Consider the following 19,994-nt stretch of genomic DNA (forward strand, 5'->3'; position numbering starts at 1 on the left):
TGACATGTAGGCTGTGTGTGGCGGGATATATAAACTTTTAGGTTGAGGTGTAGATTTGTGCAGTAGTTTCAGGCTGCCGCACCCGCCGCAATAAGTTATAATGTCACGTTGTAAGCCTCATTTTGGCGGCCCTTTACCTTGGCGCCCGAGGACATATGTACCCCCTGCCCCCCCCTAGCTACGCCTCTGATCCACTGCTGGATGATTGCCTCCCTATGCCATGTTTGACTAGACGTATCGACACCGGTCTGCGCCGATTGGTGAAGATGAGCCAGAACCAGTCCAGATGTCACTTGCCTCTGATGTGAGCCATGCATGGGAATCGAACGTGGGTCACCAGGTTGATAGCGCAGTGTACTAAGGGGCCGTCCATAAATGACGTCTCGCGATTTTGGACGATTTTTGACCCCCCCCCTCCTTCGTCACACGGCGTCACGAAAAGTCAGACCCCCCCCCTCTCAAATATGACGTTACAAAGCTCTGCCCTCCCTACCCCCCAAAAAAATAAAACATGTTTCAAATCGCTTTAAACCATTGTAATTGTAGTGCGTATTTAATGTGCCGCTGCACTCTGATGTTGTAGGAGAAAACATTTATTAAAAAGTATATTTAATCAAGTAGAACGTGTTGTCTATTTTATTTAAAGTTTCGCATTTTGATGTGACATTTCTCAAACCCCCCCCCCCTCGTCACACATCGTCACAAACGTCTGACCCCCCCCCCCCCTAGGTGCGTGACGTCATTTATGGACGGCCCCTAACCACTGCACCACTGTTCCACCCGAGGGTGATAACTCAGAATAGATTTGTTTTTATTAATGTCTAAAAGTCACCGGTGGCACTTAAGTGATGTACGGTATTGCTTTGGTTTTTATCGCAACGAGTAAAATATCACATTTTGGCGAGTATGCTAAAATCTTTGGATGTATGCATTTTCATCCGTCCTGTCACAGGGGGACATTCACCCCCATGTTTCTGTCATATCTCTACGGGTGTGGAATCTCAGAAATATAAATTTTCTTAAGATTTTCTTAACATTAAAATACCGTCAACAGGAAGTAAAATCCACTTTTTCTAAATAGCATTTTTTTTTTGTTACAGAAATAACAAAGTGCCAGATAACAAAAATTCATCACAGACGTGAAGTTTAGGGAAATTGGGAGCTGCCGTAGTAGCAAACCTGTCAACCCCTTATAAGGGCCTAGCTTATTACAGACCAATTCAGACCTTATTGGTCATCCGGTGCCCTGATAATCTCAACGTTCATCCTACAAAGTCCCATCACAAGCGAGAAACGCAAACAAATAGACAAAACTTAGTTTTGCCCGGATTTAAACGGCTGTATGCCGTATGGACCTGAAAACTCAATTTTCCTATCCAAGAATACGAGTAAATGGTATGGGTTGACACGGTATGTAGTATTATGGTTAGCACACTGGACTTGCAATTCCGAGGTCGCCAGTTCGCACAATCGGGATAAAATACGGAAATGAAAGAAACATTAATTTTTACTCTCGCAATATGTACGAATGCATGTTGAACTTCTATCGCGCCGTTCGTACGCCAACCGTGCAATAAATGCAAAAATCAATCATTCTTCAATCTCATTTGGTTTAGATGACTCTTTCAGATGACCCCTTGCAGCTATGTTTTTTTTACTCAATCCAATACAACTGTAGGTTTAAAATGAAATATATATATATAATGAAGACGTTTTGGGCAATGTACCTCCTTGATAATCTATATATATAAAATCGTGAATCTGTCTGTCTGTCTGTGTGTGTCTGTGTGTCTCCGGAACATACGCACTTTCATTGGACGGCGGTTGCCCCTGGCAACGGCTAGCGACGCCTTCGCCGCTTTCATTGGACCTGCCAACGGCTAGCGACACCTTCGCCAAGGGCTGCAGTTTCATTGGACGGCGGTTGCCCCTGCCAACCGCTAGCCACGCTTTCGCCACTTTCATAAGCTCCGTAATTAATTAAATAATGGCCATTACACAGTGTTGTTGGCGCGCTAGGGGGGGGGGGAGGAACGCCACCCGTACCCTGCCTCTTCCAAGTCGACAATTTTAGGCGAGGCCGCAGGCTTTGCACGCTACTAGGCCCCGACACCCACCACGCCACTCTGAGGTAAATTCATCAAAGTTTTTCCTACTCTTCACTACACCCCCACCACAATGTGTGCTATTAATATTACTTTTAAACCCAACGCGCCAACAATCGATTACTTTAATGTTCACTGTACAAATACTCATTAAGCTGGGTGAGCGTACTGACAGTCTATTATGTACACTGTAGCCTGCTTATTAAGCTCTGTCAGCATACTGCCACTCTATCATGTAGACTCTAGCCTGCTTATGAAGCTGAGTGGGTGTACTGCCACTCTATAATGTAGACTGTAGCCTGGTTATTATAATCGATTCTTTAAATGTTCTTAGTACAAATAGTCATAAAGCTGCTTTTGCGTACTGCCCGTCTATTATGTAGACTGCTGCCTGCTTATTCAGCTGGCTGGGTGTACTGCCAGTCTATCATGTACACATTAGCCTGGTTAGGAAGTAAAGTTAGTCAATTTGTAACACGTACGCTTTCGCAAACATTATTCATAAACAACGTTATTGCGTTTAGATCGCCTTATTTATTAAGGTGTTGTCACCCTTATCCACCACCCCACACGGCCAATCAGTCAAAAAGTGTCCCGTTGATAAAACACTCATAAGTCTCTGCTTTGGCCCACCGGTGTGTACAAGCGTAAAACCACAACAATTCCCATTTCAGAGTACGTCCTTTCGCTGATGCTGGATGCAATTACCAGCCAAACGTCGTACTGTTCAGTTGTCTGTCCATCTGTGTACGATCGCTTGCGAGGGATTTGCCAGGAGGCACGTCCCGTGCCCCGCGATGGGAATAGGCATGTCATTGTGTATGTGTTTGTGTGTATGTATGTGTGTATGTGTGTGTCTGCGTGTATGTATGTGTGTGTATGTGTGTGTCTGCAGCAAGCGCGTGTATGTGTACCTATGGACGCGCGCGCGTGTGTTGTGTACGGGGAACGGTAGTGTAGTGGTTAGCGTGCTGTCTGTGTCTGTCTGTGTGTGTCTGCGTGTGTCTGTGTGTGTGTCTGTGTGTGTGTCTGTGCGTGTGTGGTGTGTGAGGAGCGGTGGGTGTAGTGCTTAACGCTACGCTGCGCTACCAACCCGGCGAACCCAGTTCGATTCCCGCTCACGGCCACCACCGGTGACGATTATTTGAACCTCCCCTAGGTCGACTCTGCCTCAAACGAGTAACTGCTGTGGCGTATTAACATCGCCACTGGGGAGACAAAGGCGGCCGGCCGTGGTGGATACAAGTCCCGGGCGAAGCCGGGTACTCCAGCTAGTACTCTATATAAACAGAGAGGCCAGGGAGATAGGGTGAATAAGAGTTGGAGACAACTACGCGCCATGGCACCTAATGTTCATGAAAACTTTTGTACCATTTCTTGATGAGCGATTTTAAATTGTCATATGAATAGTTCCCCTATGAGTAGATGCTAAGTAACAGACAAGCCCTTCAAAAATCAAACATGTATTTCTAAGTAAACTAATTATATTAAAAGTAGAATAATATAATATTGTTGGCGCACTGCATTATGGGTTACCATGTAGGAGTGTTGTCTCTGAATCATGAGCATAATCCACTGGGTGACGCTTTCTTTACAAAATTTAGGATCAGAGGGCGTTTCACATAAAAAAACAATCCTGAACTTTGGAATCAGACTAGATGAATTTACAAGACACCAAAACAACTGCATATAGTTTTAAATGTCCTTTTAGCCCTTGCTGTCCAATTTTACTGAGAAATTAAGGTGCGTTATGTAAACAAACGTACGTTCCAATATGAGGTGCACATATATCAATCTCTCTGTGGGTTTACGCGGAATTCACCGTATTTATAGCCTAGTTATGTGCCATAAAGAAGCGTGCCATTGCCCATTGTGTTGAGTTGTGTTGTTTTATTAGGTTCCGTGTGCTTGTGCACCACTTCCAGCGCAATATCGCCAAATAATTTGTTTCAATCTGCAGCAGTTATAAATTATACATACATAGTAGCAGTGGCCAATTGAAATGTTTTCTTTTTAACCATTCTTGAATTCTCTGAAAGACAAAAGTCAATTTGTCTGCAACAATCCCCCAACCTCCGCCGGCTTTGGACACATTCTAGACACACACGATGCCACTGGACTGAGGTCACGTGGAATGCGACTAAACCAAACTAACCGGTACAAGTGGCTTAAACAAGAAATGACATGCACATTTTGCTCGTTCTGAAAGTCCCGCGATTTAAGACTGACCGGTTTTGTGCGCGTGCGTAGGGGAACGGTCGTGTATCGATTAGCACCCTGCGCTACGAATCCGGTGACCCGAGTTCGATTCCTGCTCACGACCAACACCGGTGACGAATATCTGGACCGGTCCTGGGCCTCCCCTGGGCGTGGTGAGTAAACATCGTGACTAGGGAAACAAAGGCAGCTGGGCATGGTGCTGACCAGTGCCGGATTATTCTAATAGTAAAAGTATCAGATGCTACGGGCCCGCACTTTCAAGGGCCCCGCGCTAAATGATTTCAAGCTATCAATATCAATTCCGTTTCGATTTAAAGCTTTCGTGACTACAGGGATTCATCTTCTTGGTTTTTTCGGTAAAGTCACGTAGAAGGGAAATAATAAAATAATAAAAATAAAACATTATAAAATAATTCTCACGACGTTTCGGCCACAACGCAAGCAGCCGTCCTCAGGTGAAGAACAGGTCTGTCGAGAAGACAGAGTCTGAATGACAGAGTCTGAATGACTCTGTCTTCTCGACAGACCTGTTCTTCACCTGAGGACGGCTGCTTGCGTTGTGGCCGAAACGTCGTGAGAATTATTTTATTATGTTTTATTTTTATTATTTTATTATTTCTACTCTATTATTAATTAATTTATCATATTAATCGTCAACTACTGAAACTAAATGAAGGTCCTGTTTGGTGGGGGCATTACCTCCCCGCCCCTGTGCCCCCTCCCTCTAAACTCCACCCCATGAACACAACGGATGTGTAACACGTGGGTGGCAAATTCTCCCTTTGGTCCAATGTATGGCAAAAGTCACACCATTGTCTCCATCACCACAAAAAACGGTGGTAAAGCGCCGAGGTTTGGCAGGTTTCATTTAAATCAAACGAGGGGGCTAGCACTCAAAATGTGCGAACAGATAGATCGGTATAGCTCGTCGTGCTACATATGTAGGGGTGTTACGGAGGGGGTGTTATACAGTTGTGTCGGACGGTAAACAAACACACTGGGCGTGGCTATGTCTGTGCGCGGGGAGGTGCTCACAGCGACGTCCGCACGGGCAGCCTGGGGGGCTGACACGGAGCTGGGATCCCCCGCGGCCCCACCCCTCAGTGGGCGAGTTGCTATATAAGGGGGTGAGCCGGAGGGCTCGAGCAGAATGTATTAAGCTTAACCAGTGAAGAAGGAAGATCTACTAGATAGAGCCCTGGACTCCCCTGGATCGCTGCCCTTCTCAGGGCCGACCAGGACCGAGCCAGTGGCGTGGCCCCGAGAGCCAGAGCCGGTGCTCTTGTCAGAGCTGGTCTGGGGACTCCGGACGCCGTAATCCCAGCTTAACCAGGGCTGGGTTTGCTAGCCTCCCCTAGCCCGATAGTGGAGGACCTAGAGGTAGGCTAGGTGTAGCCTAGAGCGTGACTCCCCAGTTAGACGGGTGAAGGGGCCGACACCCCTTCCAGTGCTGTACGTCCCGGTCTGTATTGTACCTTGTACGGAATAAATAAGTGTGCCTCCAACCCCGGCGTCCAAGTCCTCCTGAACGTTATTACACATGGACCATATTCATGGCCTTTAGCTTTAGTATCGCCCTCCTACCGGCAGATGAATGCTCCACCTGCAGGCCGCTGCGGTGTTCACGCCCCGTGCCACGCAAGGACGAAGCTGCCTGCCATGAGGGGACGTCCCCTCGGCTTCAGATAGAGAGAGAGAAATAAGTATAACCCGTAAAAACAAAGTTTTTCACTATAAATCCTTTATATGCGTGGCGGCTAGAGTCCTCTCGTCCTCTGGCTTGAGATGGCTGCCACCTATGGGTCAGATGATTGTCTGCCAGTATTAAGCAATTGGTAATTAAATATTTAATTTGTTTTCCCTAAACAGTCTAAAATTTTGGAAAAACATTTTCACGAACAATAATTGTCACGCACAACAAGTCTGTGTGCAAAATGTCAGCTCGATTTGATCACGGGAAGTGGGTTAAAAAACGACCGAAAGATTTGCACGGTCGTAAGCAAGCAAGCATGCACGCAAGCAAGCAAGCAAGCGAACTTAATATAAAGGATTTAAAAACAACCGTGCGCTCTGAGACGTGTCGTATGATCATTCAGCATTGGCCCTGCGCTCATTGCTCTGAACTGGGAACTAGTTTAAGATTTCGAATTTGTTTGGATATCACAGATTTTTTTTTGAAGGCTCAGTTTGGGATTTAATTTAATATTTTCATAAAAAAATGTAACTAGTGTTACGGTTTAATAACTTTAATTGTTTTTAAACTCATTGGTAACCATTCTAAGGATGAAATGTATCGTTGAAATATTCTTTAAATGAACATTAATAGAAGTTCTACATCATGGGACCTCCTTTGCCAGTACCAAAATATAAGTGTAGGTTGTACCCTTTTTTCTGGCAACAAAACAGGTGTTAAGAGGCCGTCCATAAATGACGTCACGCGATTATGGACGATTTTTGACCCCCCCCCCCCCCATCGTCACGCGGCGTCACAAAAAGTCAGACCCCCCCTCCCTCAAATATGACGTCACAAAGCTCTGCCCCCCCCTCCCCCCAAAATAAAACATGCTTCAAATCGCTTTAAGCTATCGTCATTGTAGTGTGTATTTAATGTGGTCACCCCGTGGTGCCCTTATAAAACTCAACGGTTAACCTACTCACGCCGGCTTGTGTCCGCCCAAACAAGTGGTCCATATTTGCGGAATACACCACGCCGCCGTTGACCCTGACCATTGACCGAGCAACCCAACGTTACTACCAGCTCCCTCGGAGGAATGTGTTTAAAGTTGCGCATTTTAATGTGACGTCACATTTCTCACCCCCCCCCCCCCCCCTCATCACACATCGTCACAAATGCTTGTGGTCGGAATACAAACAAAATTACGTACTCTGATAATATATGCATTGTCTTTGAAACTGATTGGTCCACACCAGAGACATCTTTCTTTTCAGCCTCGTCTCAAAACGGTGTTAGACCAGAGGACTAGGCTCCAAAGAAAGCTGTCTCTGGTGTGGACCAATCAGTTTCAAAGACAATGCATATATTATCAGAGTACGTTTTTTTTATTTGCATTCTGACCACAAGTATTGTGGTTAATGTAGACATGATTCCTTGTAAAAGGTTTCAGTTTGGTGTTTTAACATCTTAACACCTGTTTTGTTGCCAGAAAAAAGGGGGAAACCTATTCTCATTAATAGAAGTGACATATTTTTGGAACAATCCAACACTTTTTCGGGGGTACCCACACTTTATCCAACCACACACGACTTGCCTGCTGATCGACAAACTGTGGTTGTCCCCCATTTACACCACTGTGTGGACCAAGGCACCCCATCCACATCGTTTGCTTTCAATTAATTCTACCAAACCTCAGCGCTTTACCACCGGTTTCTTTCGGTAATGGAGAAAATGGTGTGATTTTTTGCCATAAATTGGACCAAAAGGAGAATTAGTCCACCCAAGTGTATCAAATCCGTTGTGTTCATGGGGCGGAGTTTGGAGGGATGGGACACGGGGGCGGGGGGTTGAAGAAATGTTGCACCACAGTGTATCTTCAGCTGTCGCGCCAGAAGATCGAATCAGGGACCCCTGGATTTGAAATCTATCAAGCATTTCCCCACCAAAACAAAAAAATCCGAAAGATTACAAATTAAAAAGCCATGCAGAATTAAGTTGTCAACCGGCCCAGTCACCCTGGCAAAGAGCGTCACAGCTCAATGGGCATTATTCGAAAATAAACTTCTGATTCTGATCCTGAATTACTTGAGGCTCCTGTTATTCATTCATGTGAAACTGTGGGGGCCGTTGGCCCCGGGGTCCCTCCCGCCTGCATCCCCTATTCCGTTTACGTTACCCCACCTCCCTATTACTCGCTACGGTTTCGCCGGCATTCGAATGCGACGCCCCTACTGTTACAGCCTCGCGCCGCGCTCCCACGCTGCGAGCATACGTGCGCACATCATCGTCAATCAAACGCCGTGCTCGCAGTATAGCCCTGTGCGGCACGTTACCAATGCGCATCCGTATCCGACATGTAACGAACGTATGCACACACACACACGCCGCTCCGTGCACTCCAACTCCACACCAACTACGCAAGTTATGATCGCGCACCTGTATCACACACGGAGTGAACACACGCGACACCCACTCTTGCGCCGCTCTGCGCAGCGCTCGCCGTCTGCTGGCCGCTTGCGTTATGATCGCGCACCTGGGGTACGCCTATTACGCACGCCGCGAGCTTACGCACACACAGTACCACACGCGTTCCCACACGCAACCCGCGCGCTCAGCTCCGCGCAGCGCTCACTCACGTGGCGAACCACTGTGCACACAGCGCACCCACACGCTCACACCGCACGACAAGATCACGCGAGACCACGCTTCGCTATTAATGATTTATTATATGCTACCTGCGAATTGATGTGGAATCAGTGAGTCGACGAGGCTGGCCTATTCCACTAAACCTGTACCTATTCCCTATTTATCGGCTTACGATACCCTACTTCACCTCCCCACTCACTGCTTGGTGCCCGCGGAGGTTCGCTGCTCTCTGCGCTAACAGCGTACCTCGATGCGTCGCACGGACGTCCGGGTCGCTGGCTGGAAGTCCTGCTGGTCCGCTGGCCTGGAGAGAAGGGGCTATTTTCCCTCTGCGCCCCTCTATTTATCCTCCCTACCTCCAAAGGGGATGCTGCGCTGAACAATGGGCTCGTGCACCCCAAGCCCGCGCACGGCAGTCCCCAGGCGCTGTTGATATGCTAATCAGTGTGCTGCGTGCAAGGCGTAAATCCTAATTAATCCCTTACCCTCCCTAACAATAGGGCCTGCGCGCTCAAGCGCAATTATCCCAACCCTCCATGACTATGCGCAACAGCCCCTGTGACCCCGCTATTCATGCTGTCTCGTGCCTCCCGTGCTTGCCCCGTCGACTCGTGGGGGTGTGTGTGGGGGGAAATGCGCCTCAACCGCGGTGGCCGAATGCCCCACGCCGCGACCACACCATATTAAGGCCGGCAGCAGCGCCGCGGTACCACGTAGCACGGGGGAGGTCATCCAATTCCCTGATCGCCGGAAACCGTGAGAATTAATCCCGATAAGGGTCTCTCGGATAAAAACCGGTCGATCAGGTAACCTTCCCTTCCAGCTCTATGGGGGGGGGGGGGGGATGCGTGCAGGTGTGTGCTTATGTGGGCGGGTGATGGGGGGCAGTGCGGTGGGGGAAGCCGGGCGGCTCCCTGGCTCGGCAGAGCGGCCCCGTCGCTGTGGCACCACATAGCCCCCCGGGGTGCCAGTCCCCGTCCCGGGTTGACTTGAGCACCTCGCCTGGGTTGCCCCCACGAGGTATCGCCGCGGGGTCCGCGGGATTCGCCCGGCCCTTGTGGCTGGCCTCGGGGGTGGCGGCTCCGTCTCCTGGGGCTCCGGCGGTGGTCTCCTCCTCCATTCCAACGGCTCCCCTCGGCCCCTGGCACCTGCGGGCTGGGGAACAAACTCAGAGGCGGTGGGGTTTAAGGGTCGCCGTCCTCGTCGCCCCCGGCCCCGCCCGGGGCCCCTCGGAGCCCTGGGCTCCGTGGGGCCCATATACTGCGCGAGGCCCCCGGGCACGGGGGATGCGGGTACTCCGGGGTTTCGGGGCCTTCGGGTGACGGGGTTCTCTCTCGCCGGGGCCGCTTTCCACGGTTTTAAGCGGCGGACATTGACCACCGTCTCTCGACCCCTCTCCCCGCCATCAATTAGTACCGTCCAGGGGGAGATCTGTCGCACCACGGTCCAGGGTCCCCGCCAGTAGGTCGTCAGTTTCCCCACCTGCCCGGCCCCGACGCGAGGGGTGTGTAGCCACACCTTAGCACCTGTCAGGAATAAGGGGGGTTCCATGCGGGGTCGGGTGCCCTGTTCCTGCCGCCGATGCGCGGCTTCCCCTTGCGGGTATGCTCGGCCTCGGGCTTCTCGTAGGGTCTCCAACAGGTGTTCCACGGGGCGGCTTCCCTCCTCCGGCTGGGGGGAAGGGACGCCGAATAGCAGATCTGCGGGTAAACGAGACTCACGGCCGAACATCATTAAAAACGGGGTTTGTCCCGTCGACGTGTGTACGGTGGTGGCGTAGGCGAAAAGGGCGTAGGGGAGGTGTTCATCCCAATCCCGTTGATTTGCGGCCGCCATACGTTTGAGTTTCCCCGATAAGGTCTGATTCATGCGCTCCACCATCCCGTTCGCCTGGGGGTGGTACGCTGTGGTTCGGTCCTTCTGGATTCCGAACTCTCGGCACAGTGCCTGGAACAACTCGGCCTCGAACTCGCTACCCTGGTCGGTGAGGACTCGTTCTGGGATCCCGTGCTTAAGTACGTAGTGTTCCACAAATGCCCGGGCCACCACCAAGGCCGTTTTATCAGGGATGGCCACTGCCACGGGGTAGCGGGTGAAATACTCTACTGCGACTAGGATATATCGGTTGCCTCGATGGGATCGCGGGAATGGCCCCTGTAGGTCGATCCCGACCAGCTGATTCGTGCGGCTGACGCGGAACGGCCTTAGGGGTACCTGGTATCGTGCCGGTTTCGGCCCGCACTGCTGACAGGCGCGGCAGCCCTGTACCCAGGCCGCCACGTCTTGTGCCAATTTGGGCCAGAGATACTGGCGACGCAGGGTCTCTCGAGTACGTCGTTCCCCATCGTGGCCCCCGAGTGGGTGGTCATGCACCAGCCGTAGCAGCTGGGGTCGCACCTGGGCAGAAACACAGATGCACCCCGGCTGGCCGGCCTCGGTTAACTCCCGTACCACTCCGTTCTGCACACACAACCGGGCATACAAACCGCTCCAGGGTCCTGGTAGGGCGCTCTTTTCCTCCCGCAGTGCCGCCTCCACTGCCGCCAGATCCGGATCTCGCTGCTGGGTCTGTCTCAGCTGCTCGTCGTTTAGGCCCGGGAAGGCGCAGCCGACGTCCTCCTGGATCCGTCCAATCGGGTCCCGAGCCGCGGGTCCCGCGCTTGCCGGGCGGTCGACGGGATCCTCAGTGCCACCTTTGAGCGTTTCCGTGGCGCACACTGCACTCTCTCTCGCTGGGGGGGGGTCAGTGGCCGCGGCCTCTCGGGGGTCCGTTGCCTGCCGGCAGCGTCCCCCCGTGAAACACGGGCAGGCCTCCTCCGCCCTCGTCTCGGCGTACACCGTGGGTCGCCTCGACAAGGCGTCCGCGTTTGCATGCGTCCGGCCAGCCCGATACTCGATTTGCAGGTTGTACTCCTGCAACTGCGCCAACCACCGGGCCATCTGCCCCCGCGGCTCCTTGAATGTAAGAAGAAACTGCAGAGCATAATGGTCAGTGCGGACGCGACATCTCCTGCCGTACAAATACGGCCGGAACTGTTTGCATGCGAAAATCACGGCGTACAACTCTTGGCGGGTCACGCAATAGTTCAGCTCGGCCCCACTCAAGGTCCGGCTGGCGTACGCGATGACTCGTTCCGTTCCATCCTGTACCTGTGACAACACCGCGCCCAGCCCGCTGCTGCAGGCGTCGGTGTCCAAAATAAAATCGGTGGTAAAATCGGGGAAAGCGAGGGTGGGGGCGTGGGTGAGGTGATCTTTGAGAGTGGTGAAGGCCGTCTGGCAGGCCCCCGTCCACTGGTAGGGGTGCTTAGGGGAGGTGAGTTGGGTGAGAGGGCGTGCAATCTCGCTGAATCCCTTTACAAATCGACGATAATAGGTGGCGAGCCCCAAAAATGATCTGGTCTCCGTCAGATTCCTTGGCCGTGGCCACTCCACTACGGCGCGTACCTTCTCCGGATCGGTGCGCACGCCTGCCTCGCTGACGCGATGCCCGAGGTACCCCACCTCGCGTTGTGCGATGTAACACTTACGTGGCTTGAGCTTGAGATGAGCCGCTCGCAGTCGCTGGAACACCTCGCGAAGCCTGGACCAATGCTCAGACAAAGATCTACTGAACACTATCACATCGTCCAAGTAAATCAGGCACTGTTCCCACTGCAAGCCCCGCATCACCAACTCCATCAACCGCTGGAACGTCGCGGGCGCGTTAGTGAGTCCGAACGGCAACACTCGAAACTCAAACAGGCCCATCGGGGTGGTGAATGCGGTTTTCGGCCGATCCTCCTCCGCCATCTCCACCTGCCAGTACCCGGACGCGAGATCGAGGGTGGAAAAATATCGCGCTCCGGCGAGGCTGTCGAAGGTGTCGTCGATGCGGGGTATGGGGAAGGCATCGCCGAGCGTGACTGCATTTAGTTTACGGTAATCGACGCAGAACCGGGTTGACCCATCCTTTTTCGTTACTAGTACCACTGGGGCTGACCAGGGGCTCGCCGAGGGCTGAATTATGTTATCGCGAAGCATGTCCCCAACTGCCTCTTTGATTTGGGCGCGTTCGGGTGCGCCCACTCGGTACGCAGGGAGTTTGATGGGTCGGGCTGCACCGGTGTCAATTTGGTGCTTAACAAGATCGGTCCGACCCACGTCCGAGTCGTGTTCACTGAATACGTCGGCATACTCCCGCAGTAACTCGCGCAGCCGATCGCCCTCTCCCTTAGGTAAATCCGCCCATGGTACATGTAACGCGTCGAGCAGGGGAACGACCTCGGCTCGGGGAGTCGGGCCGACTCGCCAGGCCAGGTCCTGCTCACCCTCAGGACGACCGGGGTCCTCAGCCCAGAGTGCGAACACCGAGTCGTTAGAGTGGCGTGCGTGCAGGGGGTGTACTGTGGCTATCGGGGTGCGCCGTCGCAGTATCGCTGGGGTATTGTGGGGGTTAAACATCCGCATAAACAATCGGTCCCCATCTGCGTTTACCAACGTGGCGGATCCCACAACCCCATACCGTTTTGCCAACTCCGGGTGAGGAGTTAGCATTACCTCCCCTGATGGTCGGAGCGCGGGGTCGGTGGGGGATGTTGCCACCGGCACCAGCATCTCGGTGAGCGGGCCGATGGTGACTGTCGTCGCCAGGATAGCGGCCACAGGTGCAAAGCGGCGGCGCGTTGGTTCTCGTCCCAGGAATGGTATCCGCTCGCCGTTGCTCTCCATGGTGGCGCATCGCTGGCGGGGTTGCACGTTGAGTCCCAACCGTTCTAGGAGGTCGGTGCCTGCGATACACTCGTGACACAACGCACTCGACACGTAGAACTCCTGCGTGCACACCTGGCTGCCTATGCGGACCTCTAGGGTGGCTCTCCCCAGCAGCCCCATTCCGGCTCCGCTCGCCGTGTGCAGCGCGCGGTCCGGTGCCTGCAGGTGACGCACGTCGACCCCGATCGCGCTGCAGTGCGCTGCGCTCACGAGCGAGGCCACCGCCCCCGTGTCCAGCAGGATTCGGGTACGCACTCCGTTTACCTCCCCTTCCACCAGCGACGTGGCCCCCGTGATCCCCGCCACCAGCTCCCGCAGCCAGTCGCCAGGAGTCACCGTTTCTGTGGGCGTTGTTGCTGGAACCTGTGTGGAGATCACTCGCTCGCCATTATTCTCACAGCTTGTTTGTGTCGGGGCTACGTCGATTTCACCCCCCGGTGGTCCCCTCTCTAGGGGGGCCTTAGTGTTTGACCTTAGCTCTTGTCTAGCTCGGGCGACCTGAGGACAGTCCCTCACTAGATGCCCTCGGCGATCGCACATATAACATGCCCGGGGAGGGGTGGCGGCTCCGTAGTGGGCTCTCTGCCCACTCCCACCTCCCCCAGTGCGCTGCTGCTCATACTCTGCTTCTAGTCGCGCTATCCTTCCAGTTAGCCCTCCTACCGTGGAGTCTAGTTCCCCCATCTCGGATCGGATGGTCTCAACGGAGGATTGCAGTTGGGTCATATTTGTATTCGTTTCCTCGCGTACCTGGGTTACCTGGCCGGAGACATCCTTTATACCCGTTTGTATACCGGCAACCCATCCCGGGGTTGTCTCGCGGGACACTGGAGGCTCTCTTTCCCGGCCCCTTACCGTCCTCGCGAGCTCCTGTTCCTCCTCCTCGTCTTCCGAGAGCAGGCTCGCAATGACGCGCTCTCGTCCCAGCCCCCGGAGCTGCGCGCGTTCGCTGTGAATTCTTTCACACTTACGTGCGCGCTCGACAAGGGCGTTAAAGGGAAGACGTGGGCAGCTCATGTCTGGCTGCCACCACGCCGTGCGAGACAGGTACCGCTGGATTTTCTCGGCGGCCAGTTCCTCAATAACATCAGTTGCGTACCCCGGGCGTGCGATCTTTGTTAACTCGCGCACATCCTCGGCGTAATCACGTAGATCTTCGCCAGGTTGGCGACGGCGCGCCTCTAAGGCCGATTTTGCTTCCTCCTCGTCACGCGTGCCGAAACGCTGATCGAGTCGGCGCATCAGCTCCTCTAGCTGTGTCTGTGCGCTCGCGGGTAACGCTTCTACAAAATCGGCTGCCCGCCCATCAAGATTCATATTAAGTTGACGTACTGCCTGCGCGTCCGTCCATCCATTAATTTCCTTGGCCCCTAAGAGATTGCGGGCGAATGCCTTCCACGAAGGGGCCCCCCGGCCGGTAAATATTAGTCTTATTTTAGCGTGAGGTAACGCGGGGGTCCGTACCGCTTCCGACACCAATTTGTGGGGGCCGTTGGCCCCCGGGGTCCCTCCCGCCTGCATCCCCTATTCCGTTTACGTTACCCCACCTCCCTATTACTCGCTACGGTTTCGCCGGCATTCGAATGCGACGCCCCTACTGTTACAGCCTCGCGCCGCGCTCCCACGCTGCGAGCATACGTGCGCACATCATCGTCAATCAAACGCCGTGCTCGCAGTATAGCCCTGTGCGGCACGTTACCAATGCGCATCCGTATCCGACATGTAACGAACGTATGCACACACACACACGCCGCTCCGTGCACTCCAACTCCACACCAACTACGCAAGTTATGATCGCGCACCTGTATCACACACGGAGTGAACACACGCGACACCCACTCTTGCGCCGCTCTGCGCAGCGCTCGCCGTCTGCTGGCCGCTTGCGTTATGATCGCGCACCTGGGGTACGCCTATTACGCACGCCGCGAGCTTACGCACACACAGTACCACACGCGTTCCCACACGCAACCCGCGCGCTCAGCTCCGCGCAGCGCTCACTCACGTGGCGAACCACTGTGCACACAGCGCACCCACACGCTCACACCGCACGACAAGATCACGCGAGACCACGCTTCGCTATTAATGATTTATTATATGCTACCTGCGAATTGATGTGGAATCAGTGAGTCGACGAGGCTGGCCTATTCCACTAAACCTGTACCTATTCCCTATTTATCGGCTTACGATACCCTACTTCACCTCCCCACTCACTGCTTGGTGCCCGCGGAGGTTCGCTGCTCTCTGCGCTAACAGCGTACCTCGATGCGTCGCACGGACGTCCGGGTCGCTGGCTGGAAGTCCTGCTGGTCCGCTGGCCTGGAGAGAAGGGGCTATTTTCCCTCTGCGCCCCTCTATTTATCCTCCCTACCTCCAAAGGGGATGCTGCGCTGAACAATGGGCTCGTGCACCCCAAGCCCGCGCACGGCAGTCCCCAGGCGCTGTTGATATGCTAATCAGTGTGCTGCGTGCAAGGCGTAAATCCTAATTAATCCCTTACCCTCCCTAACAATAGGGCCTGCGCGCTCAAGCGCAATTATCCCAACCCTCCATGACTATGCGCAACAGCCCCTGTGACCCCGCTATTCATGCTGTCTCGTGCCTCCCGTGCTTGCCCCGTCGACTCGTGGGGGTGTGTGTGGGGGGAAATGCGCCTCAACCGCGGTGGCCGAATGCCCCACGCCGCGACCACACCATATTAAGGCCGGCAGCAGCGCCGCGGTACCACGTAGCACGGGGGAGGTCATCCAATTCCCTGATCGCCGGAAACCGTGAGAATTAATCCCGATAAGGGTCTCTCGGATAAAAACCGGTCGATCAGGTAACCTTCCCTTCCAGCTCTATGGGGGGGGGGGGGGGATGCGTGCAGGTGTGTGCTTATGTGGGGCGGGTGATGGGGGGCAGTGCGGTGGGGGAAGCCGGGCGGCTCCCTGGCTCGGCAGAGCGGCCCCGTCGCTGTGGCACCACAAAACCCATGTCTCATATGTACCGCCTTGTTAAACCTCGCAGATCTCCAAAGGAGCGACAGCTATTGGGATGGCGGGCTGGCCGGGGATGTTCGTTGCTGCCGCGGCCCTGCTCTGCCTCACGCACCCGGGCTCCTGTGTACGCGGAGAGGCCTTCTTCTTGGGGCGCCAGTGCAGCGTCGTCGGCGACGTGGCCGACTGCTCGCGACGTGGCCTCACGGCCGTGCCGTCCGGGCTGCCGCCCTCCATCGCCCAGCTGGACCTGTCTCACAACCGCATCGAATCGCTGTCAGCCGACGACTTTTCCGACGTGCCGTTGCTTCGCGTCCTCAACCTGGCCTTCAACCGCGTTCGCGACATACATCCCGGGGCTCTGGCACACATCGCTCTCCTCCAGCACTTGGACCTCTACCACAATGAGCTGCTCGAGATCCCCGCGGAAGCCGTGGGCAACCTCCGCCTGCTGCAGGTCCTCAACATCGCCATGAACAACTACACGTCTTTCGTGCTGGGCGGAGCGTTTGCAAATCTGCACACCCTCAGGTCGCTTACTATCGGCACCGCTCGCACGGACGTCCTCAATGCGTCGGACTTCACGGCACTGCAGAACGTCAGCGTGACGCATCTGAACGTCCACACAGGCTCTCCGCTCATGAAGTTCGAACCAGGAGTGCTCGCCCCGTTTAAGATGCTCCAGAGCTTCCGAATGAACTTTACCGTCGATGACGACCCGGTCATATTTTCCAAGGTTCTCCTCGATTTAAATAAAACGAAGGTTTCCGAGTTTCAGACAGACCGAGTGCTGCTGAATCCTGTGAAAAATATGTCCATTGATTTCTTTTATGGCCTTGAAAAGTGCTCTCTGCTCAGAAACCTCACACTCGTTGCTGCCAACTTCACAGACCAAGAAATAACGAGCCTGCTGAAAAACGTCTACTTGTCTCAGATCACGTCTGTCGAGATAACAAACTCCTCGTACACGGATAAAAACGTCGTCTCATTCTTCGGCCTTAAGAATGTGACCAAACTATCGCCTCTTGAGAAAGTAACAATCAATCAGATTTTTCACCTGAACATGACCTACCCAAAGTTTGCTATCAATTTCACACTTTTTCCATCCTTTTCCAAACTTAAAATATCCCACACTGGCATGAACAAAGTGGAGTGTTTTTTCATGAAACTCAAATTTATCACTTGGCTCGACTTCTCAAGCAACCTCCTCGACGAGGAAGGCCTCTGGTGGACAAACTGCAAATATACAATCATCCTTCCACGCACCACTGAACTTTACATCAGCAATAACAAGTTCACGGATCTGCAAATTATATCCAGCATGGTGTCTCTAATGCCAAGCATTAAGTTGTTGGACGTTGGTTACAATTATATCACTGACATTGACGACTGCAGTTGGCCTCCAACTCTCGAAACACTGATCCTGCGGAACAATGACATCAGCAAAGATTCCCGCATCTGCACATCGCCGCAGCTGAAGGTGTTAGATCTTTCTTACACGCGGATGGAGGCTGTGCCCTATTACATCCTCGATGATGCAAAGTCCTTGAGAGAGCTGTATCTGACGGGCAATAACATCCACTACATCCAGCCAGAAATACAGTCCTCATCCCTGCAGGTCCTGCACGTTGACTACAACACGCTGGGAATCATAACTAAAGGGACATTTCAACTCCTTCCGAAAATCAGGGCCCTCAAATTGGGAAACAACCTCTTTTATTGCATGTGCGACCTTTACTGGTTCCGCCAGACATTTGATAAATCTCTCTTGGTGGATTGGCCTCAAAAATACGTCTGCAGTTATCCAGAGAATCTGGCAGAGAAGACTCTGGATTGTTTCAACCCGAGCATTGTATCCTGCGACAAAAGGATCGCGATCGGACTCAGCGTTGTGATCACGGCGGTGGTCGTAGCGTTGGTTTTGGGCCTGGGTTATTACTTCGACGCCGTCTGGTACATAAGGATGGGCTGGATATGGGTGGGAGCCAAGCGGAGGGGCTACAAGCACGTAACAAGTGGGGAAGCGCCCCCCTTTGAGTACAACGCGTTCATCTCCTACAGCCACATGGACTCGGACTGGGTGGAAGGAACTTTGGTACCGAGGCTCGAGAACTCGGGCTCCAACCTGAAGCTGTGCGTGCACGAACGGGACTTCACCCCGGGGGAGTGGGTCGTGGACAATATCATTCGCTGCATCGAAGGGTCCTCCAAGACACTTTTCGTCCTCTCCACGAACTTTGTGAAGAGCGAGTGGTGCCACTACGAGCTCTACTTTGCGCAGCACCGCATAATGGAGCAGCACCAGGACTCGCTCGTGCTGGTCCTGCTCGAGTCGCTGCCCAAAAACTCGCTGCCGAACAAGTTCTGCAGGCTGCGTCGGCTCCTCAACAGAAAGACCTACCTGGAGTGGCCGGCAGAGGAGAGCAAGCAGGCCATCTTCTGGGCCAGCCTGCAGGCCATACTGCAGACGACCTCCAGTCCCACCAACCCCGTGACATAAGGCCACAATAGTTCTCAACTTGTTGGTCTAGTGGCCCAACGGCCCCCAGAAAACTGGGCCCCGCTCTCCCCCCACCCCACCACCCACCATCTGTGGGGGTCGCTGGCCCCAGAGATCCCTCCCTCTGTACCGCTAATGGCCGGGTTAACCTCATTATTAACCTCATTACTCGCCCCCTCGCTACTAGGCGAACCGCTGTTGGGTTCTTCACCCATGGGGTGAGAGCCGTCGCTCGAGGATTCCCCTCCCCCGCGGGTCCGCGTAATAGGCATGGTTAATTACGTACGTGCACCCCCACACACAGCTCTGCGCGGCACTCACTCAATACAGACCACTCACGTTAGGATCGCGCACCTGTATTATGCACGTAGTGAACGTGCGCGCACACACGCATACAGCTCCACACGCGATACCCACTCTTGCGCCGCTCTGCGCAGCGCTCGCCGCCTGCTGGCCGCTTACGTTATGATCGCGCACCTGGGGTACGCCGATTACGCACGCCGCGAGCTTACGCACACACAGTACCACACGTGTTCCCACACGCTCACACTGCACGACAAGATCACGCGAGACCACGCTTCGCTATTAATCATTTATTACCTGGTAACTAATGTTGAATCAGTGAGTCGACGAGGCTGGCCTATTCCACTAAACCGGCACCTATTCCCTATTTATCGGCTATGATTCTAATTCACCTTCTTACTCACTGTTAAGTGTCCACGGCGGTCCGCTGATCCTTGTGCTAACCGCGTGCCTCGGTGCGTCGCACGGACGTCCGGGTCGCTGGCTCGAGCTGCGTCTGGTCGCCTGGCGCTGGAGTAAGAGAGCGATTTCCCCTCTGCGCCCCTATTTATCCTCCCTACCTCAAAGGGGATGCTGCGCTGAACAATGGGCTCGCGCACCCCGAGCCCGCGCACGGCGGTTCCGGGCGCTGTTGATATGCTAATCAGTGAGCGACGTTGGCGGCGTACATCCTAATTAACCCCTTACCCTCCCTAACAATGGGGCCTGCGCGCTCAAGCGCAATTATCCCAACCCTCCATGACTATGCGCAACAGCCCCTGTGATCCCGCTATTCATGCTGTCCCGTGCCTCCCCTGCTTGCCCCGTCGACTCGTGGG

At 53.9% G+C, this 19,994-nt stretch overlaps 1 protein-coding gene across 8 annotated transcripts in view; it reads left to right on the forward strand.

Annotated features, from left to right (window-relative positions):
• The window catches only part of LOC133356501 (toll-like receptor 2), a 30,427-nt gene extending 10,835 nt beyond the window's left edge, over positions 1-19,592 (forward strand). For 2 of the 8 annotated variants that reach the window (XM_061574036.1, XM_061574042.1), the window contains 2 exons: positions 4,356-4,477; positions 16,405-19,591. In XM_061574036.1, the coding sequence (XP_061430020.1) occupies positions 16,432-18,873 (2,442 nt within the window). In that variant the 5' untranslated portion in view covers positions 4,356-4,477; positions 16,405-16,431 and the 3' untranslated portion in view covers positions 18,874-19,591. Of the gene's footprint in view, positions 1-1,844; positions 2,132-3,264; positions 3,368-4,355; positions 4,478-16,404 lie in introns of those variants that run through there. The other 6 variants (XM_061574039.1, XM_061574041.1, XM_061574040.1 and 3 more) reach the window with 6 other exon arrangements.
• Positions 19,593-19,994: the final 402 nt, after the last annotated feature.

Source organism: Lethenteron reissneri, chromosome 54 (genome assembly GCF_015708825.2).
Source record: "Lethenteron reissneri isolate LAM-NWPU_2019-01 chromosome 54, ASM1570882v1, whole genome shotgun sequence".
Taxonomy (NCBI): Eukaryota; Metazoa; Chordata; class Hyperoartia; order Petromyzontiformes; family Petromyzontidae; genus Lethenteron; species Lethenteron reissneri.